The sequence below is a fragment of the Medicago sativa genome, chromosome 6 (genome assembly GCF_051527215.1).
Source record: "Medicago sativa cultivar Bolivia chromosome 6, Bolivia_mono, whole genome shotgun sequence".
In the NCBI taxonomy this organism is placed as follows: Eukaryota; Viridiplantae; Streptophyta; class Magnoliopsida; order Fabales; family Fabaceae; genus Medicago; species Medicago sativa.
The window spans coordinates 15745526-15773427 of record NC_140754.1 but is presented as its reverse complement, the minus strand read 5'-3'; the positions used below and the strand labels follow the sequence as shown (position 1 = coordinate 15773427).

At 30.1% G+C, this 27902-nt stretch overlaps 1 protein-coding gene, 2 long non-coding RNA genes and 5 other non-coding genes across 9 annotated transcripts; 7 read left to right on the top strand and 1 right to left on the bottom strand.

Moving 5' to 3' along the window:
* Nucleotides 1-1032: 1032 nt before the first annotated feature.
* On the top strand, nt 1033-1105 carry TRNAA-AGC (transfer RNA alanine (anticodon AGC)). The gene has a single exon. It is a non-coding gene; the product is annotated as a tRNA-Ala (tRNA).
* Nucleotides 1106-8125: 7020 nt separating this feature from the next.
* TRNAA-AGC (transfer RNA alanine (anticodon AGC)) lies at nt 8126-8198 on the top strand. Its single transcript has one exon. It is a non-coding gene; the product is annotated as a tRNA-Ala (tRNA).
* Nucleotides 8199-9231: 1033 nt separating this feature from the next.
* TRNAA-AGC (transfer RNA alanine (anticodon AGC)) lies at nt 9232-9304 on the top strand. Its single transcript has one exon. It is a non-coding gene; the product is annotated as a tRNA-Ala (tRNA).
* Nucleotides 9305-12815: 3511 nt separating this feature from the next.
* LOC146913199 (uncharacterized) lies at nt 12816-13873 on the bottom strand. The gene is made up of 2 exons (XR_015015286.1): nt 13574-13873; nt 12816-13246 (listed from the first exon to the last, which is right to left on the bottom strand). It is a non-coding gene; the product is annotated as an uncharacterized LOC146913199 (long non-coding RNA).
* A 3671-nt stretch (nt 13874-17544) lies between these two features.
* LOC146913197 (uncharacterized) lies at nt 17545-20189 on the top strand. 2 transcript variants are annotated; one of them, XR_015013338.1, is made up of 3 exons: nt 17545-19375; nt 19529-19750; nt 19830-20189. It is a non-coding gene; the product is annotated as an uncharacterized LOC146913197 (long non-coding RNA). The 2 variants fall into 2 exon arrangements; XR_015013337.1 differs by having other exon boundaries at nt 17545-19750.
* Nucleotides 18240-18347, top strand: TRNAA-AGC (transfer RNA alanine (anticodon AGC)). The gene is made up of 2 exons: nt 18240-18276; nt 18312-18347. It is a non-coding gene; the product is annotated as a tRNA-Ala (tRNA).
* A 662-nt stretch (nt 20190-20851) lies between the features above and the next one.
* Nucleotides 20852-20924, top strand: TRNAA-AGC (transfer RNA alanine (anticodon AGC)). Its single transcript has one exon. It is a non-coding gene; the product is annotated as a tRNA-Ala (tRNA).
* Nucleotides 20925-21659: 735 nt separating this feature from the next.
* On the top strand, nt 21660-26660 carry LOC146913195 (uridine kinase-like protein 5). Its single transcript, XM_085716433.1, has 14 exons — nt 21660-22199; nt 22363-22454; nt 22615-22684; nt 22805-22920; nt 23401-23497; nt 24041-24120; nt 24266-24457; nt 24551-24634; nt 24719-24779; nt 24979-25039; nt 25327-25420; nt 25523-25595; nt 26212-26294; nt 26382-26660. Exons 1-14 carry the CDS (start codon nt 22079-22081, stop codon nt 26526-26528), a joined length of 1371 nt encoding a protein of 456 aa, XP_085572559.1. The 5' UTR covers nt 21660-22078; the 3' UTR covers nt 26529-26660.
* The last annotated feature ends 1242 nt before the right edge of the window (nt 26661-27902 follow it).

Sequence of the window (27902 nt, the reverse complement as noted above, 5' to 3'; positions counted from 1 at the left end):
TAAAACTACGAACACAAATAAAGATTTAACTAACAACCCTTCTTACATTGTACATTATATAAAAATAATACACTATTACTTAGGAAATTATCATGCACATTTATAAGTTGACATTTTAAAAAACTAATTTCTCAAAGAAGTAAATCTTAAAAACAAAAACAACTTACAAAATTTAATCTTTAGCATGGTACTTTCATAATACTAGTAAAGAAATTATCCATAACATGAGAATAGTTTTTAGTTTTATATTGTGTATTATTTGGTTCATCATCACAATAAACGAAATAGGCTTTGACAACGAAAAGATAGTATATATTAGTCTTTGGTTCTTATACTGTCTTTGGTTCTTATACTATCTTATTAAGTGAAAATGTATCTTTTCGTTGTTAAAATAAGTTTTCGTTATTAGTCTTTGGTTCTTATACTGTCTTTGGTTCTATACATTATCACTTCAACTTATTTTAACAACGAAAACTAAATTTGATAAGGGCAAATATTTGAAATACCATTGTTTGAAGACAAATTTTGGAGGGACCAACAACGAAAAATTATGTATTTGTATGGATAATTTTTTTGTTTAATTCTATAATTTGTCTATAGTTTTTTTTGAATCATCACTATTAATAGTTTAAAGATTTTTCCTCCTTTTATTTTGAATGACAAATATCAAATTGTTATGTTGGTATTCTTTCCTTTGTTAGAATGCAAATCGGAGACCATTTCACTCCGTTAACCCATTAACTCAACCAAAAAGAGTGTTGAAAGATGTATTTACATGATATCTAGAATGTCAATTTTTCATCGGCAACAAAATTCAAATCCAAATCTTGGGAGATATGAGTTGAATTCATATAACCTCTTCTAAATTTCTATAATTTTCCTTAACTGATAGTAATCTTACTTGAGGCACCGTCAGACATTAAGTATGACATATCTCTCACACGAGAATAAAACATTGGTTCACCATTGTGGGAGTCTAACTCCTTTTGTTAGGCTCAATTCTTATTTTTAAGGAATAATTTTAAACAATATGGGGATGTAGCTCAGATGGTAGAGCGCTCGCTTAGCATGCGAGAGGTACGGGGATCGATACCCCGCATCTCCATTTTTATCATTATTTCCAGGAACCGCATCTCCATTTTTATCATTATTTCCAGGAACATTTTTTCTAGAGATTTTAAGGACAAAACTTAGATGCTTTTCTTATATTTTTCCTTAGTGCTTTTAGCTAAACTATCCATGATTTTTTTTTCCTTTCAAATTCATCATTTTCTCAAAGTTTACAACAAAAAACTATATTTTGAGTTAAGAAACATACAAAAGACACATAAAGAAAATAACTAAGTTTTATCTTGAACAACCAATTTTATTAGAAAGGAGAGAAGTACAAAGAGTACTTAACCCACAACTCAGGAAAAGTATAAGGGGTACTTGCCCTGCAAAATACCAAACACTAACGCGTTTAAACAAAGAAGAGAGTTTGAGTACCATTCATAATACAAACATGATCACCCTTTTTTCTTAGCAAGAAACCATTTCCAAGCTGTTACTCTGATACCTTCTACAATCTCTTCCACCCCCACAATCTTTGAGAAGAAAATAACCTTATTCCGCGCTTCCCAAATCTTCCACAATGTTGCATGCCACATAAGTGTTGAGCCCTTACGGTTCTTTTTTAATAAAGAAATATAAAAATAATCTAGGAGGGAGATCACATTTCCTGGTAGAATGACCTCCATTATGATCCATTTAAAAATCAAATTCTAAATTTCCGTAACAAAGTTACATCTACAAAACAAGTGATTCTCCACCTCTCGAATTTCCAGCACCACGCACAATCCAAACAAACACCATCCACTAAAACTCCTCTTCTAGATAAATTTGAGCGAGTGGAGAGTCTACCAAAAATTACTTACCAAGAGAAAATTTGAACCTTTTGCGGAGCCAAACTCGACCATATTTTCCTTAATCCTCTTCTTGTTGCCGCACTTAAGACCTTAGGAGGAAGAAATTTACCAATCAAAAAAGTATATAGTGATTTAACCGTAAAGCTACTTGATCCTTCAAGAGACCAAATCCACTTATCTTTATCCTTTTTAACTCCATTAGTAGGAAGGAGTTTCTTTCGTTCGACCAAAGCATGCTCCTCCCTACCAAAAAGATCCACCCTCCAACCAAGATCCCAATGCCACTCTTCACCAACCTACCTCCCCATTTGATTCATCTTGTTATTTTTTTGGGTGGATAGCGAAAAAAGCCTAGAAAAATTAGAGAGAAGAGATTTTTCCCCTATCCAAATATCATGCCAGAAGAATGTTGATTTCCCATTTCCAATATTGTTAACATTTCCCATATAATTATACAACCGAAACAACGAAGCATTTAGTTCATGTATGCTAGGATCGGTAGAAGTGGATCATATTTACAGAAAAGGGAGGTTGGGGACGAATGTTAAAATATAGTAATTTTCTTCCCATAATACTAGTTTTAATCTTTAGCATGGTACTTTCATAATACTAGTAAAAAGTTATCCATAACATGAGAATAGTTTTAAGTTTTATATTGTGTATTATTTGGTTCATCATCACAATAAACAAAATAAGCTTTTTATATAATAATGAATCAAGAGCTTTAGGTCAGAACACTATTATATAGATATAGAATTTCATAATAAAATTACTTTCTCAGTTAACATAAAAGTAGTGTTTGAAAATGACAAATTTTTCGTGTCATTCATTACATGGTGGTGCTAGTGAAGCAACAATTTGTTGTTGAGAAAGTCACGTTATAATTGATCAGTTTCAATAAAATCTATTCATAGTATCATCAATTTCTTACATAACCCAAACTACAGTCCAATTGTATTCATGTGCCTAACTACAAATATAATATAACTGAAATTCATAACTCGACATATAATTTTATCAATAAAAAAAATCCAAAAATCAACCGCCAATAATCTAAAATATTATGTTTAAACAACAAAAAAGGCTAGAAAAAGGGACGGGACTACAAAACTGTCTTGTGCATACACTTAGACACAGGCACTCCACAAACAAAGAAAAAACAGACGAATATATATAGCAGATAGTATCAAAAATGAAGCAGAATATATAGCTGATAATATGGTGAAAGAGTTATGACATGCATTAGGATAAATGAGAAAGAACAGAACGATACTGACATTATAAATAAAATTAAACGGAGTGTGCGAATATTGGAGCTGCTCTATTAGATAATAGAAAAATCGAAGTTTCAATAGATAAACACCTTAGTGGTTCAGGCAGTGTTAATTTTTCGGCCCATCAGACTTGTATAATGAATTGTTATTAGTCGACTTAATAACAGGACCAAAAGTTATGATTGAAATTTTCAACTGGTCGATAATCAGCAAATCGTCGTATGCTTTGGCTGAACCATTTTAGAAATGATTGATATTGTGTTTATTGGAAAAATTAATCATCATCAATATCATGTAATTGTAAAAAAAAAACATTAATCATCGTCATTGAATTAATGATATTATGTCATATTTTCAGCACCAAAATCAGCTATTGGATGAAAATAATTTCCAAAGATGAAAGTGTATATACGAATATAATAATGATATTTTGTCATTATTTCGGGTCCAAGTTATAACGATTTACTGGTTGTAAATAATTACCAAAGATGAATGCATCTATATGAATAGGCCTTTATTTCGTCTAATAATTCCTAAATAATTCTTTATTGTTGTCCTAAGAAGATTATTCCACACATGATAACATGCAAAATACATTCTCTAAATAGTTTGTTTTCTATTTATTTTAGAGTCAATTATTTTGATGTGTTTCAGGAACATAGGTGTAAAAAGCAAAAGCGAAGGAAAATGAGGAAAATAAAGAAATCGTTACCGACATCACAAACCCAATGACCTTTAACAATTTTGTGCTGAAGAATTAGACTATAAAAAGACCATTGCTTTTTCGACATAAGAAACGTCCTAACAACACATGGAAAAACCATAAATACCCCCAACGGTAGTTAACTACCGTTGGACTAACCGGCGGCAGTTAACTACCGCTGGGCCTTAACGGTAGTTAACTACCACTGAATTACTATCACACAACAAAATCTTTACTTTACTTCTATCAATGAATCCAATCCATCACCACTCCTTTTTTTAATTTTTTTTACGTTGAATCAATCACCATTCTTGCCGTTATTTTCACCACAATTAACTTCTTTCCTGTTCAAATCAATAAGTTCTTCATCATCCTTCTCAAATCAAAACATTTGGTCTAAACTACACACAACTCAGTATGACAACCTAACATCCATCCAAAATCAAGATTTTCACACAAATCTTTAATTAACTAGATGTATGAAATTCATAAGCTAGACCCAAAAGGAAGAAAACTGGAAAGGAAAATGGAGTCTATGAGATTGGGAAATTTGCAAAGGGTGGGAAACATGCACTGAAAAGGAACAAGGAGGGAGGATGGGGCTGTAGCATAACAAAAGGGAAATATATGGAAAGACAAAGGGAAAAAAGAAAGAGAAATAGATGGAGAGAACGTAGAACAATAAATTGAAGAAAGTAATTCAGCGGTAGTCAACTACCTCTGGAGCATTTTTTTTTTTGTGTGCTGTTGACTGGGAACGGTAGTTAACTACCGCCGGATAAATCCAACGGTAGTTAACTACCGTTGGGGGTAAAAACGTCATTTCCACGTGTCAATATGACGTTTTGAATGTCAGAAAAGCAATTTTCCTATAAAAAAGGCATTGAGACACTCGTTGTAAAATAAACCCTAGCTGCCGTACAACTTAACATAATTCTGAACCTAGTTTTTTTCTTCTTCTTTTGAAACCTTTGGCTGCCGAAAATTACAATAGAACTCTTCAAAATCCTTTGGATTCAATTCCAGGTTTCATGTTTTAATTTTAGTTCTATGTAAATCTCTTGATTCAGTTCCATATTTTCCATTAAAATTCCATTACTAACTTTGTTGTTGCTATTCCAATAGTACTTAATAATTTTATTCCAATTCCCTTTATTTCTAGTGCTGCTACGTATTATTCTTTTGATTCCAATCATATTGTGGTGTTTCGATGTGCCTCTCCTGTTAGTCTATTCCGTTCGTTGAATTTTATGGCGATTCTTTTGATTTAAAGTGTCCATCATTAACAGGTTCGATCTCTTTTATTTATTTTTTACTATGAATTCATCAAAAGATAAATTTAGAATGTTATTTTATCATGTTTGAATAGTCTTAATTGAGTACAAAACGAGGAACCGTAGCGACGGAACTCATGTAAATTGTACGCTCCTTTTATTGTAACGATAATTTAAACAGTTGTTTTGAAAAATTCTGTTTTACAATTTAAAATCTCTACTACGAAAGTAGAGATTTCTGACTAAGAAAAATTCAGATTTTTAATTGAAAAGGTTAAAGCAAAAGCACTTCTTTTATTTTAACTAGGAATTTATTGAATTAAGAAAAACAAATTTTTAGTGTTTTGTTCAATTTTTTCTACAAAAGTTTTATTTCTCTCGTTACTATTTAATCAACACAAATTACTCGAGTAGCAGAGGTCAACGAAAACCGTCGTTTTGGTCTCTACCCGTCAATTAATTAGTACTTGATAAATTGGTCTTTGAGGATACGATACTTTTTATACTAAAACCGACACTGTACAACACCGAATACCCATTACCACTTTCACAATCTCTTTGAGGTTTATACAATTTGTGGTTGAAAATGACTCCCACATATGATTCAATCATGGAGATTTCAAATCGGCGTAACAATTGGTCCTTTTTTGCTAGGGTTTTAAGCGTATGGACAATGCCTGATGTTCATACGTCTGTGTTGCTGTTGTCATGGAAATGGTTCTCATGGACTAAGCATTTATTATTTCAACAAGTATTATTTGTCCAAGTAGTCGCGATAATATATAGGTTTTTGTACACAACAAAGTAAAATAAACAATATAATATTTTCTTCATGCGTAATGTATTATTTCTCACTAAAATTGATTTTATACGTCTTTTTGTTACGGGTGCAACAATTTATTGTACGGTGGAAAGGGATCTCATTCAGATATTCAAGAATGTTGTTAAGGAGGACTGTGTTTATATCATGCTTAACTTTCCTGTCTCTCATAACGATTCTAGAATTAAGACGACCTGCCATAGTTTCAAGCTAGAATTTGTCGATGGTACCAGGATTATATCGTTAGACGTCATTGTTGTCCCCATTGATGCGTACGTGTTCAATGAGCCCACTGAATTTCTCTGCCTTTCTCATCAATCTGAGTTTATGATCGATGAGTTGCTAATCGAACTTAACAATGATCAATTGAATAAACTATTGTGCGATTGTTATTTTTTCTCAGTTAACTATCATATGTATACATTTTAATTTAATTTTTTTTATATCGCGATAATTTCAGACGTCATAGGTATGCTTGATACAATTGCACAATAGTTTATTCAATTGATCATTGTTAAGTTCGTTTAGCAACTCACCGATCATAAACTCAGATTGATGAGATAGGCCGAGAAATTCAGTGGGCTCATTGAACACGTATGCATGGGACAACAACGTCGTCAACCGGTCTAATCTTGGTACCATCGACAAATTCTGGCATGAAATTATGGCAGGACGTCTTAATTCTAGCATCGTTATGAGAGACACAGAAATTAAGCATGATATAAACACAATTCTCCTTGACAACATTCTTGAATTTCTGAGTGAGATACCTTTCCACAATACAATAAATTGTTGCACTATAACAAAAAAGACGTATAAAACGATCAACTTTAGTGAGAATTAATACATTACACATGAAGAAAATATTCTATTTTTTTATTTTACTTTGTTGTGTACAAATACCTTTATATTATCACTATTAGACAGATAACAATTTTTGAAACAATAAATGCTTACGTTTCGGTTCATGAGAACCATTTCCATGGACAACGGCAACACATGCGTATAAACATCAGACACGGTCCATACCCTCGAAACCCTAGCAAAAAAGCACCAATCGTTCCGCCGGTCTGAAATCTCCATGATTGAATTATATGTAGAGCCATTTTCAACCATAGTTTTTACAAATCTCAAAGAGATTGTGAAAGTGGTAATGGGTATTCGGTATAATATAGATCGTATAGATGTATTCATCTATGCTAATTATTTACAACCAATAAATCGTTATAAAATGGACCCGAAATAATGACAAAATATCATTATTATAGTCGTATTAATTTTAAATGAGAATTAATACATTACCAATGAATAAAATATTCTAACTTTTATTTTACTTTGTTTTATACAAAAACCTATATATTATCGCTACTATTTAGACAGATAACACCACAAATTCTTTGGCCTAGTTTATTAATGTAGCATTTGATATATTATTTATTATAGGATTAAATCATTTGCTTATTTCCAAGTTTTCTTCAGTATTTGATCTGGAATGGAAGAGTATGCAAATATGTTGCCATGAAAATTTTACATTTATCAATACTTGTTTAAAAAATGACATAGTTTTTTCTGATATGCAAATAAGAACTTGTTTATACTTGATCATTTTTAGAAGCTACCTGATCTAAATGTTTCTACAGATAAACACCTATTATAAACTTACATAGGCTTCTTTTTAATATGGATAATTTGTTTTGTTTAACTATATAATTTGTTTATAGTTTTTCTTTACTCATCACTATCTATAGTTCAAAGATTTTTTTTTCTCCTTTTCTTTTGAATAATAAATGTTAAATTGTTATGTTAATTTTTCTCACTTGTCCGAATTCAAATGACAAATATTTAATCCATTAACTCTATCAAAAAAAGTGTTGAAAGATGTATTTACATAATATCGACAATGACATTTTTTTTCATCCGCAACAAAATTCGAATCCAAATATTGTGGGATATGAGTTGAATTCATATATCCTTTTATGAATTTCTATAGTTTCCCTTAACTGATAGTAATCTTACTTGAGGCATCGTCATACATTAAATATGACATATCTCTCATCCGAGAATAAAACATTGCTTCATCATCGTGGGAGTCTAACTTCTTTTGCTAGAATCAGTTCTTATTTTTAAAGAATAATTTTAATATATAAGGGGATGTAGCTCAGATGGTAGAGCGCTCGCTTAGCATGCGAGAGGTACGGGGATCGATACCCCGCATCTCCATATTTATCAATATTTTTAAGAACATTTTTTAGAGGTTTTAAGGACATATATTTAAGAACATTTTTTAGAGGTTTTAAGGACAAAACTTGGTTGTTTTTTTTAAGAACATTTTTTAGAGGTTTTAAGGACATATATTTAAGAACATTTTTTAGAGGTTTTAAGGACAAAACTTGGTTGTTTTTAAATATTTATAACTTAGTCATTTTAAATATGAGTAATTGGAAGAGGGATTTGCTAGAACACACTTATTTGGGAGTGTTTTAACAAGCTACATCTTAAGGTGTATTTAACTACTTTTTAGTTATAACTTGCTAAAACACACCTTCTAAAAAATAAGTGGGTGTATCCTAGCAAATGCCTATAGGAGTTGCTAACATACACCCACTTATTTTTTTAGAAGGTGTGTTTTAGCAACATTCACCTTAAGGTGTATTTAACAACTTTTTAGTTATATCTTTGCTAAAACACACCTTAATAAAAACTAGTGGGTGTATCCTAGCAAACCCCATTGGAAGAAATATGTTCATAACTTAATCATAAAAGAAGTTATCAACGTTTTTTGTTCTATTGGTCTCTAGTTAAGACCAAAACGATGAAGCATTTAGTTCATTTATGTTTTACATAATTGTTTCTAATGAATGAAATTAGGGCTTCAAGTTAGGGTTATGCGGAGACCTGAAAATTGTAGAAACAAAACAAAAAACCCTTCCTAACCTTTGAAATCCAATTTTGCGGAGTTCAAACAGAATCGATCCAAATGTAAAATAAGATTAGATACCAAAAAGAGTGTTGAAAGATGTCTTTACATAATATGCGCAATGACATTTTTCATTGACAACAAAATTCAAATCCAAAACTTGTTGGATAGTAATTTTAGCTTATTTTACTTAACTGATAGTAATTTTACTTGAGGCACTGTCATGAAATATGACATATCTCTCACTCGAGAATAAAAACACTGGTTCATCGTTATAGGAGTCTAGTTCCTTGTGCTAGGCCCAATTCTTATTTAAAGAATAAATTTAAACTATATGGGGATGTAGCTCAGATGGTAGAGCGCTCGCTTAGCATGCGAGAGGTACGGGGATCGATACCCCGCATCTCCATTTTTATCATTATTTTAAGATTTTTTTGTAGAGGTTTTAATGACAATACTTAGGTGCTTTTCTTATACTTTTCTTTGGTGCTTTTACAAAACTATTCATGTTTTTTTTTTCAAATTCATTATTTTCTCAAAGTTTATTATAACAAAAAAAAAATTAGTTAAAAACCATACAAAAGACATAAAAGAAGCTATCAACGTTTTTTGTTCTCTGAGTGTTGGTAATATTATCCACGGTAGCATCCAATGATCTCATCTACTATGTATCCATCAACATGTAACACTTGGACGTAAACTCAAATGCTTTTCTTATACTTTTCTTTGGTGCTTTTAACGAAAATATCCATGATTTTTCAAATTCATCATTTTCTCAGAGTTTATTATAGCAAAAAAAAAAAAAAAAGAAGAAGAAGTTAAGAACCGTACGAAAGATACATAAGAAGCTATTAACATTTTTTGTACGGTTCAATCTAGTGATCTCGTCTACTATGTATCCATCAACATGTAAACACTTGGACTTACAAAACTAATCAATCCATATCTATTGATCTCTAGTTAAGACCAAAACAATGAAGCATTTAGTTCATCTATGTTTTACATAATTGTTTCTAATGAATGAAATTAGGGCTTCGAGTTAGGGTTATGCGGAGACGGAAAATTAAAATTGTAGAAACAAAACAGAAAACCCTTCCCAAACCTTTGAAAGCCAATTTTGTGGAGTTGAAACAGAATCGATCCAAATGTAAAGATAAGATTAGATTTTATTTAAGGACAAAACATGGTTGTTTTTCTTTATGTTTTTAAATATTTATAACTTAGTCATTAAGGCTGATAGATGGTTTTGGACGTTAGAATCATCAAATGCTTTCACTGTTCGAAGTGCCTACAAATATCTTTCTCTTCAACCTCCTTTAGTGTCTTCGGTGGATGCTTGCTCCTTGTGGCATAAAGACGTTCCGTTGAAGGTTGTGCTCTTTGCGTGGCGCTTGTTTCGAGACAGATTGCCCACAAAAGATAACTTGTTCCGTCGTGGTGTTATTGACCAAGCATCAAGGCTTTGCGTGTCTAGTTGTGGCTCTTTGGAATCCTCAAATCACTTTTTTTTACATTGTAATTTTTTTGGTTCTATTTGGCACTTAATTCATAGGTGGTTAGGCTTGTCAGTGGCTGCCCCTTTTCAGGTGTCGGATCATTTTAATCAGTTTAGCTATAGTGGTGGTACCACAAAGGTTCACCGCTCTATTTTTCAGGTTATTTGGTTTGCTGTAGTTTGGGAAATATGGAAGGAAAGAAACAATAGGCTGTTTAATGTCAAAGAATGCTCGGTTAATCAGGTGGTCGACAAGATTAAGTCGCTTGCTTTTACGTGGTTGAAGGCGAAGTATATTTCTCTTTCCCTCAATTACCATGGGTGGTGGCTTAGTCCGTTTACCATATTGGACATAGGCTAAGAGTTTCTTTTCTGTTTTTTTTTTCTTTTGCTCTGTACAGGAGACTATTGTAAATATTGTTTTCGACGCTGTTGTTCTTTCCTTAGTACGTCTTGTGCTAGGAAGGACTTCTTTGAGGTGGTAATATAATTCATTTTAGCTTCTTCAATTTTTTTTTTTTTATAACTTAGTCATTTTAAATATGACTAATCGGAAGAAATATGATGATAAATTAACCATAAAAGAAGCTATCAACGTTTTCTGTTTTCCAATGTTGGTAATATTAAAAAAAAAAAGTGTTGGTAATATTAATCACAAAACTAATCAAATCCACATCTATTGGTCTCCAAGCATTTAATTCATCTAAGTTTTACATAATTGTTTCTAATCAATGAAATTAGGGCTTTGGGTTAGGGTTCTGCGGAGACGTGAAAATTGTAGAAAGAAAATAACAAACCCTTCCCAACCTTTGAAAGCCAATTTTGTGGAGTTGAAACAGAATCGATTGAGCTATTTATTCAAGATAAGATTAGATTAGATTTCATTCAAGATCGATTGAGCTATTTGCTATCAAACCACTTAGATTAAACATCATACGATCTTACATTGAATTGAATGTCTAAAAGTCAATTTTGTGAACCAATATAAAATTTAAGATAATATCGAAGTACATCCAAGATTTAGAGTCATTCTCTATCAAGTCGATTGTATTACACTTAATATAAAGTCATAATCATGAGGAGGATAAGTTAGAGTCAAACATTATAGGATAAATTTAGGCCAAACTCAAATTTTAAAAAATTTATCCCATTTGCTAAGTGCCATTGTACTTGTGACAGGTTGTAATTATTAGGAGTCTCTTGGGTACACCTTGTGTTTGGGAGATTTCCTAAATTTGTTATTATATACCATTTTTGATTGTTAATTTTTTTTTATCCCATTATTCCGACTTTATAGGGGGATGGGGTTAGAGTCAAGCATTGAACGAGATATCCTTCAACTTTCAATCCGACTTTATAGGATAGATTTAGGGCAAACTCAAATTTTAAAAAATTTATCCCATTAAATATGACATGCAGGAATGACAATTGAACTCATACTCATCGGGTTTAAAAAATAATTTACAATTGATAGAATAAAAACTCTTAAAATGAGTACAAGTACAAACACAAACTATTACCCTTATATCTAAGTCGGTATGAGTGTTTTTTTTTTTTTTATCTAAGTCGGTATGAGTGTTTTTTTTTTTTTGAAGAAGCTAAACTAACCCCCTCAAATTGACACCAGAGAGAATCGAACTTGAGACCTTGAGGATGAGCACACTCCCAGGTCCCAAGCCAATACCGTGTGGATACATATATGAAACTATCAAGAGATAAAAGAGAATTATTAAGTCGATTTTTAGATGATATGACAAAGTGATAAAACCTAATTGAACGACTATGTAAAGATATTTTACACGTATTAATATCTATATATTTCTAAACCTAGAAGAGATTGATTGCTTCACTTTCTTTTGTTATTTTAGAATTTACTAGATCGCCGACCCGTGCATCGCACGGGTCATATCAAAATTAATTAAGTGCAATATGATATACCATAGTAAAAGATTGTTCTAAACTAAGTCACATGACGGACATTGATCCTACTTGGGTTGAATGGTTGTGTTGACTTGGTATCTTAGAGTATACTCCTTCTCAAAGGTCTCATGTTTGATACTCTTCGATGACAATTTGGGTGAGCTAGTTTGTTTTCTTCATAAACATTGATCCATATGAATATTAATACGATGAGTCATTCTTTTGCGAAATCATACATAAGCATAAGGTTTTAGCGAAATCATACATAAGCATAAGGTTTTATACATTACGTAAGAATTCTCTAAAGACAACATTTGACGATATATTGTAAGTTGTGTTTCAGCATCTATGGAGCCTTTTTTTTTTAAGGATTCAAGAACAAACACTTAAACTGAAATTACCTACAACTGCAGTATATGGCAAAAAGTCCATTTCTTTTATCCAGTTATACACTTAATTGTATCTATATAACATGCGCTGATAAAATAATACAATGAAAACGACGATCCAAACAAAACCACCATTTACGTTTCTTTTTCGCTTAGTTTTTTGCCAAAATAAATTTCATAAAGAAACAAAAGAATGAAAAAATCTTTGTTGATTTGATATTGCAGAGAGAGATCTAATCAAAACTAATCTACAAAAAACGAAAAAGAAAAAGTAGTGACATAATGGACTTTGTTGTAGAAGGAGTAGTGACATTTGTAATCACTTATTAGTTGTTTTCTTCATCATGCTGAGGATTCGTTGTAGAGAGTTCCCAAAGACTTTGTTGGAGAAAATGTAAGCAATGGAAAGAAACAGAACCACGTGTTTGCAATGATAGGAGTGCCTTCCCTGTCATAGCAAAAAAATCCAAGTCCATTTTCTCCAAATCATGAATTATTTATCCAAAAGTTGTTTCGACTATAGTTTATAGTCATCGGTACTTCTTAACTGTAGCAATAAAAAGGTTGTTAGTGCCATGATATATATAGTAAAAGTCTTGTTTATTATATCATTGTTAGAAATACAGACACAAACATAAAGTTAATTTGATTCACTAATGACAATGGTTTATAAAGTGCAAGTAGTACTTAACATCTATTACGTTAGTTTTTCCTTTTCTAAAAAAACATCTATATCATTAGTTTTTCCTGAATGATAAAATGCCTTAGAGAGTTCAACATAGTAGAAAGGTAAGAGAAGAATTACCAAATTAAATTGAATTGAATTGAGAAAGAACAAATAGGATAGAAAATTAAGAAAGAACAAATCGAATACCTGGTGGGTGGAAATGGAGGTGATGATGGTTTAGAAATTGGAGTTGTTGGGTTTAAGGGTGAGGTGAAAGAGTTTAGGTGTGGTGAAGAGTATATGCAACGCTGCCTACTTTGCACGGTTGAGCAATTCTTGGAAATAGATGGAATTAATTGTTTTCCATTTACTATGCAACTCATTAGGCTAGAAAATAGGGCAGATTGCAACTGAATTTGACTTAGGCTAGTAAGTAGGGTAGATTTCTAAAGCTTCACATATTAAGCACAGAAAGTTTAAAAAAGGGCTAATGCATCACGTTTTACCACACAGATTGGTTATTGTATTTGAATTAATAACTTATGCTTCCAAACAAAAACAAATTGAAATTGAAATTGGCATGTATTTGGCGTTAACTATCAGAAATAAATTGAAATTGAAAATAATATTGGAAAAATAATATAGAGCCTAAAAAAGTGGAAAGTCATCAACAACATAACTCATTTACCGCACATGAAGAAATTGAAGTTGAAAATAATATTGTCCTTTCTTTGCACTCCTTGTGCGGGGGGTCTTTTGTGAATATATATATACACCATTTTAGTTTGTTCAAAAAAATATTGGAAAAATAATATAGAGCCTAAAAAAGTGGAAAGCCGCATAGCTCTCATTTACTGCACATGTATTGGAAGTGTTGCAACAAACTTTCAAAACAATTTGAATTTCAAATTTCACAATTAGAAGGAGGAAAAAATTAGGGTTGCTTAGGAAGCATTAATTGCATGGAATTAGAGGGAAAAATTAGGTTTAGTGATAAGCAAGACCTAATAAGCTTTAAGAGTAAGTGATTTTAGTTAAACTGCATGCAAAAGGTATACGCACATAGATATCCAATGAATAAAAGTACAAATATTGTTTTTCAAACTGCATGTATGATTATGAGTATTGTTAACACTTAGTCATATGAGTATTGATTCCGGACGTACAATTCGAAAGCCTAAAGACGTTGCATAAAGCATCAAGTTGAATGGAGAGAAGGAAGGAGAAGAAAGAAAATCCCATCCAATTGGTTCATGTAGCCGGCTCTCATGAAAATCCCATCCAATTTTTTAAAAGTTAATATTCTCTTTTGAGATTCAGGCCAATTCTCTCATGAAAATCCAAAAAAGGAGAAAAGTGAAATTGGGTTAAAAAAAGTGAAAAATGATACTTTTTTTTTTTGGTACAAAGTGAAAAATGATACTTGTATCGTCATTTTGTGACAACTCTTTTTCACACTCTCATTGTGTAATTACTCTTTATATTGTTTTGGTTTTTATGTCATTATCTATATTTCTTTGTATATTTTTTATTGTCTCATAGGTTCTTCCAAAACTAGTTTTTCAGATGACATACCTAAGAAAATGAACTATGATCACAACCAATATTTTTAATGTCAGATTATTATTAAGGATGTGTGATATAAGCATGAGACAAACAAAAGTCGGCAAAAAGGACAACTATGACACATCAAAATAGAGACATGTTGTTAAAAATGTTTTGTTTAAGATGCATAAATAAAATGATCTTGTAATATACTACCTCCGTCTCTTATTATAGGACCCTTTTAGAAAAAACACGGGTTTTAAGAAAGTTGATTATTGTGTTAAATTTGTTGACAAATGACATTTTTTTCCATGTTTGCCCTTCTAATAATTGAAATCACAATTTATTATTTTCTTATATTAATTACCCACTACTACTTGAATAATGCACCAAATTAATTTATCATTGTACCCATAATTGAAAAGGAGGCGTGAATGTACCTCTGGATTGAATGTAGACTTGGAAAGGCCGTGGCACAAAAAAAATGAAACGTGAATAACCATTCCATTTTTTTTCCACAAAAATTTGGAATCACTCTTTTTTTCCCAAAATTTCAATTTTGAAGCTCCAAACTTAAAATTTTTAGGAATTATTTTTAAATTTCTGGCACCATTTTTTTAAGAACAATGAGCATGAAACAAGAGTATATAAACATATAGAGAACTAGTATATGTTTTTATTGTGGGACGTGAATATCATCATTATAAAGGCAGCTTCAGTGCATGAATGAGAGTTATACTCTTTTGTTTTCCCACGTTAACTTATTGCTCTTCTTTTATCAAAGGAAAAAAGAATTTATTGTTTTTAAAAAAAAATATGTAGAGTAAATAGGGGTAATTTTGTAAAGAAATAATTAATGCACTTGAAAATATCAAAAGAGTCTTATAAAAAGGGACAAATTTTTTTCTAAAAGGGTCCTATAATAAGGGACGGAGGTAGTACACTCTTTTCTACCTTTAGATAAAATATTATATTATATTTCATTTAATTTATTGATAAAATTTATTGATCAAATGATGAAAACTAGTTTGTATATGATACAAGATTTGTCTGTCTCATTTGTACACCATAAAATTTAAATTTAATCTTAAAAAAAATATTACCACGAGACAAACATGAGTAGGCAAAAAGGACAAACACGTTTCACAAAGAAAAAAGGATAAACACGATGAATTAAAAAAATGACATGTTTTTTGAAAGGCATGTTGTTGTTGTTGTGGCATTTTTTTTTATTATCTGTAGGACCGCTAAAAATGGCATGTTGTTTTTGATAAACACGATAAATCAAAGACAGATACTACCCACACCCCAAATAATCCAAGTTACACCCCAAAATTACTAATATACCCTTTATTCATGTTCACTGCACATTAATTATGTATACGTAAATTCAGTTTACATAGTGTATGTAAACTCAGTTTACGTAGTGTATGTAAACAAAATATGAAACTCTAAAAAATATCGAAATATAAACATTAATTATTTAATGCATAATTAATATAACTTTAATAAGAGAAATGTTAACGAGTGTTCCCGTGACACTCTTTAAGTATTTTAAATAGTAAATATTTAATGAAAAATTGTGTATTGAATGCATTGAAAATTGTAATAGTTGACTTTTTAAAAAAATAATTACTAAATCTGGAATGCTTAAAGAGTGTCTAAGGGCACTCGTTAAAGACTCCTTTAATAATAATAATAAAAGATGAAGGATAAAAACAATATTTTTTTAAAATTTATTAAAAATATAATAATCCATCATTGAACAGGGTCCATATTATACAAACCATATTATTATTATTATTATTATTATTATTATTATTATTATTATTTATTATTATTATTATTATTATTATTATTATTATTATTATTATTATTATTATTATTATTATTATTATTATTATTATTATTATTATTATTATTATTATTATTATTATTATTATTATTATTATTATTATTATTATTATTATTATTATTATTATTATTATTATTATTATTATTATTATTATTATTATTATTATATTATTATTATTATTATTATTATTATTATTATTATTATTATTATTATTATTATTATTATTATTATTATTATTATTATTATTATTATTATTATTATTATTATTATTATTATTATTATTATTATTATTATTATTATTATTATTATTATTATTATTATTATTATTATTATTATTATTATTATTATATGAAGGTTAAAGATAATCTTTTCCGTATGCCTATATATTAAGTGTTAAGAATTTGTAAAGTGATCAAACAATCTTCTATTTGCTGCTACACATAAAGAAGAAGAAACATGGCTGCAATTCTCAAATTCGTTTATATTATGATCATATTTCTTTTCCTACTTCATGTTGTAAATGGAACTCGATGTAATAGAGATGAAGACTGCCCATTTATTTGTACCGGACCTCAGATTCCGAAGTGTGTTTCACATATTTGCTTCTGTCTTAACAGTTAAGTTTTTTTTTTTTTTTTCTTTTTTCAACCAATTTAGTTACTTATCCTAAACTTATAATTTTATTTCAAAATATTCTTACACTTAAGATTCCTTGCACAATTCAATTTTTCTCTCTTTAACCTTTAAATTTCTTTGACAGGTGGCAAAGAAGCATATTGATTATATTTTGCAAGTATTGTTCTTGAGGTGTTACTGTTGGTGTTAGAATGGAAGGTTGTGCATTTAGTCATTGTGGATTTGCTATGTTTGGAGAATCATCTTTGTGTTTTTTTTTAGTTTTGTTGTTTTCTATCTTTCCTATGAAAGCGTTCTGGTTCTTTTGTTGATGTATTTGTTTTAATAAAAAGTTGACTCTATGTGAGTTGGGCTCCTCGACTTATTAGAGTCATGTCAGACCTTAAGGCACGACGAGCTTTAGAGTTACTTATGAATGAGTCAACTTAATTATTACCAACTTAACCAACTTTCATTGGCTTTATTGGTGTATTTTAGTCTTGTTGTATTTCTTGGTGTTTTATTTGGGCAGCTTTGTTAAGCTTGTTCTTACTGATATATTTCTATGTATCCTTCTTCTAGTTCAAGCATTTGCTGGGTTATTATCTTCAATAAAATTGCATAATCATCGGAAAAAAAAACTGCAAGTGTTGTTATCTTTGTTTGATTTTACAAGATATATGAACAATAAAATGCCACTGCGTATTCCTCAGATAAATATTCATCTATGTCTCTTTCATGGAGTATTTTTTTTTTTAACAACAAATTTTATTAAAAACCTTATCATACTCAAGACAAACAGAGACGTGTGATTCAGAATACAAATAATAATTTTTAAAGAATAAGTTTAGTATTATTGGGGATGTAGCTCAGATGGTAGAGCGCTCGCTTAGCATTTAGCATGCGAGAGCACTCGCTTAGCATTTAGCATGCGAGAGGTACGGGGATCGATACCCCGCATCTCCATTTTTATCATTATTTTTAAGAACATTTTTTTAGAGGTTTTAAGGACAAAACTTGGTTGTTTTTCTTTATGATTATAAATATTTATATTTAAGAACATTTTTTTTAGAGGTTTTAAGGACAAAACGTTGTTTTTCTTTATGATTATAAATATTTATAACTTAGTCATTGTCACATCATTCAACATCATTAAACCAATTTATCTTTAAAAAAAAAAGACATTTGTATGAGTGTAACCAAATTTTTTACATTTGGGTTTGTCCCTATACTTCAGATCTAAAGTCATAATCATGAGGAAGATGAGGTTAGAGTCAAACATTAAACGAGATATCCAATGAATAATTGGATAGATTTAGGCCAAACTAATTTTTTAAAAAATCCCCATTAAATGACATACACTTAGGAATGACAATTGAACTCGTACTCATTGAGCTGAAAAAATATTCACAATTGGTAGAATAAAAACTCACAATAAAATGAGTACAAGTACAAACGCAAATTATTACCCGTAAATTTAAGTCGGTATGAGTGTGGATACATACATCAAACTATCGAGAGATAAAAGAGAATTATGAAATTGAAAGTTTTTTTTAGATGATAATGACAAAATGATAAAACCTAATTGAATGAATGTAAAAATATTTTACACGTATTAATATCTATATATTTCTAAACCTAGAAGAGATTGATTGCTCCACTTTCTTTTGTTATTTTAGAATTTATTTTAGTTAAACTGCATGCAAAAGGTATACGTACATAGATATCCAATGAATAAAAGTACAAATATTGTAGTTGCTACACACAAAGGTACAAGTTCATATCGTTTTTCAAACTGCATGTATGAATATGAGTATTGTTAACACTTAGTCATATGAGTACTGATTCCTGACGTACAATTGGTTCATGTAGTTTACAAGAGAAGTCATCCACTCATCAAGCAGGAAATGACTAGATCAATTGGGAAAATTAATTGTCATTAGGTAATTGAATCAACAAGATTTAAAGAAGATAAGGACCATTTGAAAGTTAAGGTAGAGTTTTTTTTTTGTTTTTGACCAAGTTAAGGTAGAGTTTCTAACGGTTAGTTTTTGCTTTTACATTGCAATGATGACATTGTTTACGTGCAGTTGGTTTAGTTTACATCGTATCATCTCATCGCTCAAATATTTGACAATGCAATGCAGGAGGAATTTTTTTACACTTAAAAAGTTATTATTCCATTAGCTAAAATCTTCAAATAGGAGATTTAAGGGTAGGCGAGTTTCCCTCCATCGGTCGTAGGTTAGGCGAACGCTATAGTTTACCGTCGAATACACGTCAACTTTTCTCTTTCTCAAGTCTATTGAGGTATACATGGATTTGAAGACATCAAACTAAGTCAAAATCCAGTTGAACAAGACAATGAGGTGACTAACTCGTGCTCCATGTTTATAACGCCACTAACATAAATGAGTGACGAAACTAACTCGTGCTCCATGTTTATAGCGCAACTAAGTGAAAGGAGCGATGGACATAGATGTAAATTTCAAGGGAGGCTTCACACATTGGACTCTATCAGCTGATCATGCCACAAAATGGAGAGCTACCAGCCGAACGTCTAACTCCATGTACACCCTCCACGAGGGAAAACTTACTCTTTATGCGCACAAATAACCGAGTAAGGATAAATATTGTAGGCCATATCATTTGTACCTAACAATACTATTTTTTATTTTTATTTCCTCTAAATTTTTAGTTTCCTGTTAGCAAATATAGTCCTCGTCGTTAAAGGCTTCACATGTGGTAGTGTATACTTAAAAATGAAAGATGAAATTTTTCCAGGGTAAAAAATTTATGTTAAAATAAGTTTTTGGTTCTTATAAATATATCATCTTTTGTTATTAGTTTCTCTATACATTGTTACTTTAACTATTTTAACAACGGAAACTAAATTTGATTAGGGAAAATATTTGAAATACCATTGTTTGAAGACAAATTTTGGAGGGACCAAAAACGAAAAAATTATATATTTATATGGATAATTTTTTTATTTAATTCTATAACTTGTTTATAGTTTTTTTTTGACTCATCACTATTTTATAGTTTATAGATTCCCCCCCCCCCCCCCCCCCCCCCCCCTTTATTTTGAATGACAAATATAAAATTGTTATGTTAGTATTTTCTCCTTTGCTAGAATTCAAATCGTAGACCTTTTAACTCCTTTAACCCATTAACTCAACCAAAAAGAGTGTTGAAAGATGTATTTATATAATATCTAGAATGTCATTTTTTTCATTTGCAACAAATTTCAAATCCAAATCTTGTGAGACATGAGTTGAATTTATATAACCTTTTTTGAATTTCTATAATTTCCCTTAACTGATAGTAATCTTACTTGAGGCACCGTCAGACATTAAATATAACATATCTCTCACCCTGAGAATAAAACATTGTTTCATCATCGTGGGAGTCTAAACTCCTTCTGCTACGCTGAATTCTTATTTTTTAATAATAAATTTGAACCACATGGGGATGTAGCTCAGATGGTAGAGCGCTCGCTTAGCATGCGAGAGGTACGGGGATCGATACCCCGCATCTCCATTTTTATCATTATTTTTAAGAACATTTTTTGGGAGGTTTTAAGGACAAAACTTAGATGCTTTTTATATGTTTTTCTTTAGTGCTTTTAACTAAACTATCCATGATTTTTCAAATTCATTATTTTGTCAAAGTTTATTATAACAAAAAAAAAAATTTAAGTTAAAAACCATATGAGTTTTTTCTTATTTTTAAATATTTATAACCTAGTCATATTTAATATGACTAATTGGAATAAATATGATAACTTAATTATAAAAGAAGCTATCAAAATTTAACAGCGAGAAACAAATTTACTGATGAAAAACTTTAGAGGGACCAAAAATGAAAAATTGTATATTCATAAGAACCAAAAACTTATTTAAGTGTGTAATTTTATCATAGATTTGCTTGAAGAGGGTTTATTACTCACTATTTTTTTTTTCACTCATCACTATTTATAGTTCAAGGAATTGAAAGATGTATTTACAAATATCCAACAATGACATTTTTGCATCGACAATGGCATTCAAATTCAGTTCTTGTAGGATATTAATTGAATTCTTGTCATATATATATATATATATATATATATATATATATATATATATTTTTTTTTTTTTTTGGTTTTCTATAGGTTTCAATGAAGGTAACCTTACTTGAGATATTGTCGAACATTAAATGTGGCACCACCTCTATCAGTCGAGAATCAAACATTGATTCCCTATATTGTTTAAAAATATGAACTATGTAGGAATGTAGTTTAAATGATGGAGCACCCACTTAGTAATAGTAAGCAAGCAATATGAGGATCGATACCCCGCATCTCCATTTTTATCATTATTGTTAAAACTTTATAGCTTAATCACATTAATGAAACCCAGATCTATTGGTCTCTAGTTAAGACCATAACAGTGAAGCATTTATTTCATCTATGTTTTACATAATTATTACTATATATAGAAACTAAAACCAATAATTTCATGCAAGTGATGCATTAGTTAACTAAATTAAACAAAATAATATTATATTAGTAACTAACTTCCCAAAACACTAGCAGAGAAAAAGGGTGTTTAATTCTTCCTTACCATATGTATTGGGCTGTTTTGATCTCAATCATAGGTGAATGTGTTATGTGTGTCACAAGAATCATAATAGAAACATAGATAGTAATAGAGATGAACAATTCTCCAAAAGAGATTGCATTACCATTGAATCTCAACATCAAGAATAAGATTTCTTCTCTCCTATCTGATGCCTCTAAAGCTCCACCATCTCCCAAGCAACCTTTCTTCATCGGTAACAAATATTTTTTTATTTTTAACAATTATTATTATTATTATTATTATTATTATTATTATTATTATTATTATTATTATTATTATTATTATTATTATTATTATTATTATTGATTCAATTTTTTACACTAATTTTTGGTTTTCAAACAAATTAAAAAAATTAGGGGTTGCTGGTGGAACTGCATCTGGGAAAACAACTGTGTGCAACTTGATAAATAGTCAATTTCATGATCAACGTGTTGTCCTCATTAATCAAGTAATTAATTCTCCATATAACATGCACTATTTGATATAATTTTATTTGATTATATCTAAAATGTTGTCAATAGTATTATCTTTTTTCCAAATCCATTTCAATACAAATATTTGATTATGAATTTTGTTTACTTATAATTCATTTATACATGATTTTGTAGGACTCATTTTACCACTCATTGAGTGACGAGATATTACAAAATGTTAATGACTACAACTTTGATCATCCTGGTGAGTACATTGCTTCAATTTTATGTAACAAAAGAAAGTCATGATTTAATGTATAGTTATTTTGAAAAATTGAATCTACAATATTAGAAGAATAATTAACACTCATTCTTTAACTTTCAGATGCATTTGATACGGAGCTTATGCTTTCTTGTATGGATAAATTAAAACATGGACAAGCTGTTACCATACCAAATTATGATATCAATAGGTGTAAGAGAATTGAACCTTCACGTCAGGTACTAATCTCTATTTTGAATTTTAAAATCCGAACAATAAAGGCTTTTTGGAGGTTTTTTTTTCAACATTTTTACACCTTTCAGAATATACAATCCAAAATATCGTAGGACGCACTAGAAACAAGTAGGGTGAGATAAGAAAAAAACTACTTTCTTATAATGGCTGCACCATATGTTGAAATTAGGTTTATGGTCTCGATTTATGCTTGACATTTTGTTGAGTTGGTCCACGATGTTTGAATGAGATTTAAGGACTAAATTTTAAGAAAGTATATATTACATGTTTGAATGTATAATTTCATTTGATAATGAGATTTTTTGTTTAAAGTAACTAAGTTATCAAAATAACTAGTAGATTTTGATGCATCATATAATGTAATGGCATTGCATTATTGTGTTCATATAAACTTCACATATTTTTTTATGCAATATGTTGATATAATCAATATGGCCTTCTTTTTCCTTTTTGGTCTCTTGTAGGTTCACCCTGCAGATATCATAGTTTTAGAAGGGATACTAGTTCTTCATGATTCTCGTGTCCGCAATCTTTTGAACATGAAGATCTTTGTTGATGAAGGTTAGTTGTTTTTTTTTTTTTTTTTGAAGGATGTTGATGAAGGTTAGTTAATCTTTTAAGCTGTTTTCTTTTTGGTGGATGAAGGCGAAAATTCATACTTTTGCTTTAGTTATCATAGTTGGTGGATGTGCTCTTTTGTCTGTTTGCACATTATGACGTAAAACTGTGGTGTTCTCTATGGTACGCCTTGTTCTAGGGAGAATGCGGTGTTTATATATTTCATTTTGGCTTGTTCAAAAAAAAAAAATTCTGATTTTCTATCTTATCCAAGTTGATTATACTTGAAAATGTTTACATTATTATTGAACACATTTTTGAAAGGATGCAATGCATCTCATAACTTAGAAAAGAATGTATATATCAACATCTATTTTTCTTTAGCTTTTTATTGTTATATATTAAATTTCAATAACATGAAATTATTGTACTAAAATTTACTTGTTTTCTTCATTCCGATTTACATTTTAAATAAATGAAAATTATACTTAATATTAGCAATACAAATATCTGGTTAAAAATACTGTTAGGGTTTAAGAAATGCAGATTCCGATGTTCGTCTTACACGAAGGATTCAACGTCTCGCCATTGAACGTGGGAGGATCATTCAAAATGTTCTAGACCAAGTTAGTGAATTTAATTTTTCTCTCTCTAATTATACATATTTATTTAATGAAAATTTTGTTATAAATTAAAGCATATAAGTTATTTAAAGTTGTTTAAAAAAAATATAAAGATTATTTTCTGACTTGTTATAAAATAAATTTTTAGTATTGCAGATTTGTAAAACCTAGTTTTGAAGATTTTGTACTTCCAACAAAAAAATATGCTGATATAATCATCCCTGGAGGAGATAATGATGTTGCTATTGACTTGATAATACAAAATATACGTTCAAAGCTTGGTCAACATGATATGTGTAAAATATATCCAAATATTTTTGTCATTTTCTCTACATTTCAGGTAAAATTTCCTCATAATCATATTCTCTTACAAAAATAATAATATTAATAATGATAAAAACCTTATGATCTAAACTTTTATATTTGTATTCAGATAAAGGGAATGCATACTCTAATACGTGATGTTGGCACTTCAAAGCATGATTTTGTTTTTTATTCAGATCGTCTTATTAGGCTGGTAAACAAGTTTTGTTTAAATAGAAATAATCATGAAAAATGTTCATAAATGTTGAAGAATGATGAATTTTTATTGATTTATTAGGTTGTTGAGCATGGATTAGGTCACCTTCCTTTTACAGAAAAGCAAGTCACAACACCAACAGGTATTTCTTTTCTAACTATGAAACACTGACTCAGACATGATACCTACCCGACACCAGGAGACACCTGATCCGAGAAATATACGTGGTTCATAGTTTTTTAACAATCACACACTTCTTAGACAAATTGTTATATCTTGTTTTCTTAATATTACTAATAAGAAGGGTAAAAGTGTATTAATGTTTTCTCATATGGGTGTAGGATCTGTATACTCTGGTGTTGTTTTCTGTAGCAGCCTATGTGGAGTATCAATTATTAGAAGGTACTCAATTTTAAGTTTTTGATCCATTTTAGAACTCAACTTTATGAAGTAGGATAATCATTCGCCAGATTTAAACCCTAATCGTTCCTTGTTAACATTTTCCTTTTATTAATTAAAGTGGCACTGATGACTATTTTACAATGGTATTCGATAAGATTTGAACTCAGTACATCGAGGTTACAAGAATAAGCCCTTATCACCGAGCTAGTATCTCAAGTTTGAAACATATAAAACTTTTTTGTTATTAGTTTTAAATTAATTAATCTTCAATCCAACTTTAACACCAGTGGAGAAAGCATGGAAAATGCATTGAGAGCATGTTGCAAAGGAATCAAAATTGGTAAAATTCTTATTCTTGGAGATGGCTCAAATGGAAGGCAGGTTTGTGTAGGCAAATACATTCTATCCATCTTGCATTTTATTATTATTTTTTTCAACAATTAGTCTTTGTTGATTATCTTATAATCTCACAATGTAATGCAGTTAATCTATGAGAAGTTACCATCAGATATTGCAAATCGTCATGTGTTGTTACTTGATCCAGTTTTGGCTACAGGTTTAATAACCTACTTACCATAATTGTCTATTCTTTTATTAATTAATCATGAGCAATTTAAAATAATTGAGTTTCCCTAATCAAATAAGCATTTATGTCAGGAATTATCGTCCATTTAGGTCGCACAAGGCTCGAGCGATTAGTCTCGGCAGTTGTGCGTGAATGATATCTGATTTGCACAAAAATTAATAATTCTAGTTTCATATATGTTATATCCAGGGGTGGCCCTGAGGGTGGGCGAAAGGGGCAGCAACCCAGGGCACCTTTTTTTTAGGGGCATTAATATGATTATTTTTACTTGGTAGTTAGTACGATATAAATATATTTTTTTTAACTCGCTTTGATTAATTCTATTGAAAATATATTTAAGAAAAACTTCTTTCAAAAAAAATATTTAAGAAAAACTTGATTATGAATGAATTTTTTGGCAACAAAAAATGCTGGAGAAAGAAAGACACTCAAATAATTAAAAGGCACAACTTTATTGATTTGTCTAAGGCACCAAAAAACTTAAGACCGACTCTGGTTATATCATATAAAACACACATATATATCATATGTCTCACACATTTGGTTTATGAGTTGTCTTGCATTGTCTAATAGTTACAATTATCAGGAAATTCTGCAACGAAAGCCATCTCTCTACTTCTAAAGAAAGGTGTACAAGAATCCAACATCATCTTCCTAAATTTAATAGCAGTGAGTTACTATGACTTATATATGCTTGTGAGTTACGTTTTGGATTTCTTGCACTTATGAACTAAATATAAAGTGCAATTTATGCAGGCACCACAAGGAATAAATGCCATTTGTGAGAAATTTCCGATGTTAAAACTTGTCACATCAGAGATTGATGCAACCCTAAATGAGAATTCTCGTGTGATCCCCGGCATGGGGGAGTTTAGTGATCGTTATTTTGCCACCGATGATTAGCTCGATGATAGTAATGTTGAGATATCGACGAAAATTTAGAGATGGAAAAAGACAAAATTCATCTCTAATTTCGTCGCTTATTAAGTTAGAAACGTCAGATTTAAACATCAAATTTATATTCTTAGTCTCTAATTTTGCTCGTTATTTCAACTTTTTTTTAGTAGTGAAGCAATTCCGTAGATGAACGATAAAGCAATGATCCAGAAGTCCTAGCTCAATTGGCAAAATGCCGAAATTGTTAGGCCGGATGCCATGATCGGGGTTCGAACCCCAGTACCTCACTTGTGTGTGTGAGTTTATAATGGCTTTGCCATTTCGTCTATCTACCAAAAAAAATCAATGAGTTATCAACATTCTTCTATCTTCAAACAATAAGTATTAATTACATCAACATTGAGAATTGTAATTAAAATGTTGATTTGAAAATTATGTTGAATTTATCTTTTTGATATAAAGAGATCACGTGATGTGCCATATACAAAGAACTAAAATCACAAATATCATGGTAACAATACTAACAATGGATTAGTTTAAGTGACAAGAGATTTGAGCTCCTTAAATATGTGGTTAGACGTTCGATTTCTGACTCTTGTGTAGGGAAAAAATCCGATTGAAAGAGAAGAATCCACAGTGTGCTCCACAGATTTCCTGATGGAGATTAGTCATTGTTATACGACGGTGAAAACTTTGTACAAATATCATGGTAATCCAGAAAAAAAAAATCACAAATATCAATGTCATGTTGTCCATGATATAACATTGACACATCCTTGAATAAATATTGCCAACTATCATTTCTTAATTTATGCATCAACCAAAAAAAATTTATTTACAACAATGGAACTTTTTATCTTAGAGAGTATCTTTGTTTTTTCCTTCTTGTTTTCCCTTTTTGTCTTTCATTTGCTTTGTAACCAAAAAAAGTTATATGCATCAACATTTTACAGCAATGGCATGTTACTCATAATATTAAGTACATTTCTAGATTATTGCTGCAAAGAGCGACAAAGACAATTTGTAATTCTCATAGTATCATTCATTGTAGGAATAAATGAAGACAAAGTACTAATAATATTTATGTAATTTCAAAAAAAACGTTTCTTTGTACATCTTCTTTATGTTTCTTACTCTCATTCTTACTTTCTTTCCTATACTTTTCTTTAATAAACCTAACAATGACTAGCTCCAACAATGGTAAAACTTCAAATAAGTGATGTCTTTTATTAATATGGTTAGACATAAATGAGTCATATTTCAAGGTGATGTGGCAACAATATAATTATTGGTTGACATTTTTTTAGTTAAGTATCCTAATAGTTACCAAAATTTTACCCTTAACCTGAATAAACTAGGAATCTCAAGTTCGAATTTCGA

What these genes read in the sequence shown, in the direction of transcription:
- LOC146913195 (XM_085716433.1), top strand. Translation starts at nt 22,079, where the DNA reads ATGAACAATTCTCCAAAAGAGATTGCATTACCATTGAATCTCAACATC. An exon ending in GAATTGAACCTTCACGTCAG is followed by an intron (nt 22,921 to 23,400) that starts GTACTAATCTCT and finishes GGTCTCTTGTAG; the next exon opens with GTTCACCCTGCAGATATCAT. An exon ending in GGAGTATCAATTATTAGAAG is followed by an intron (nt 25,040 to 25,326) that starts GTACTCAATTTT and finishes CTTTAACACCAG; the next exon opens with TGGAGAAAGCATGGAAAATG.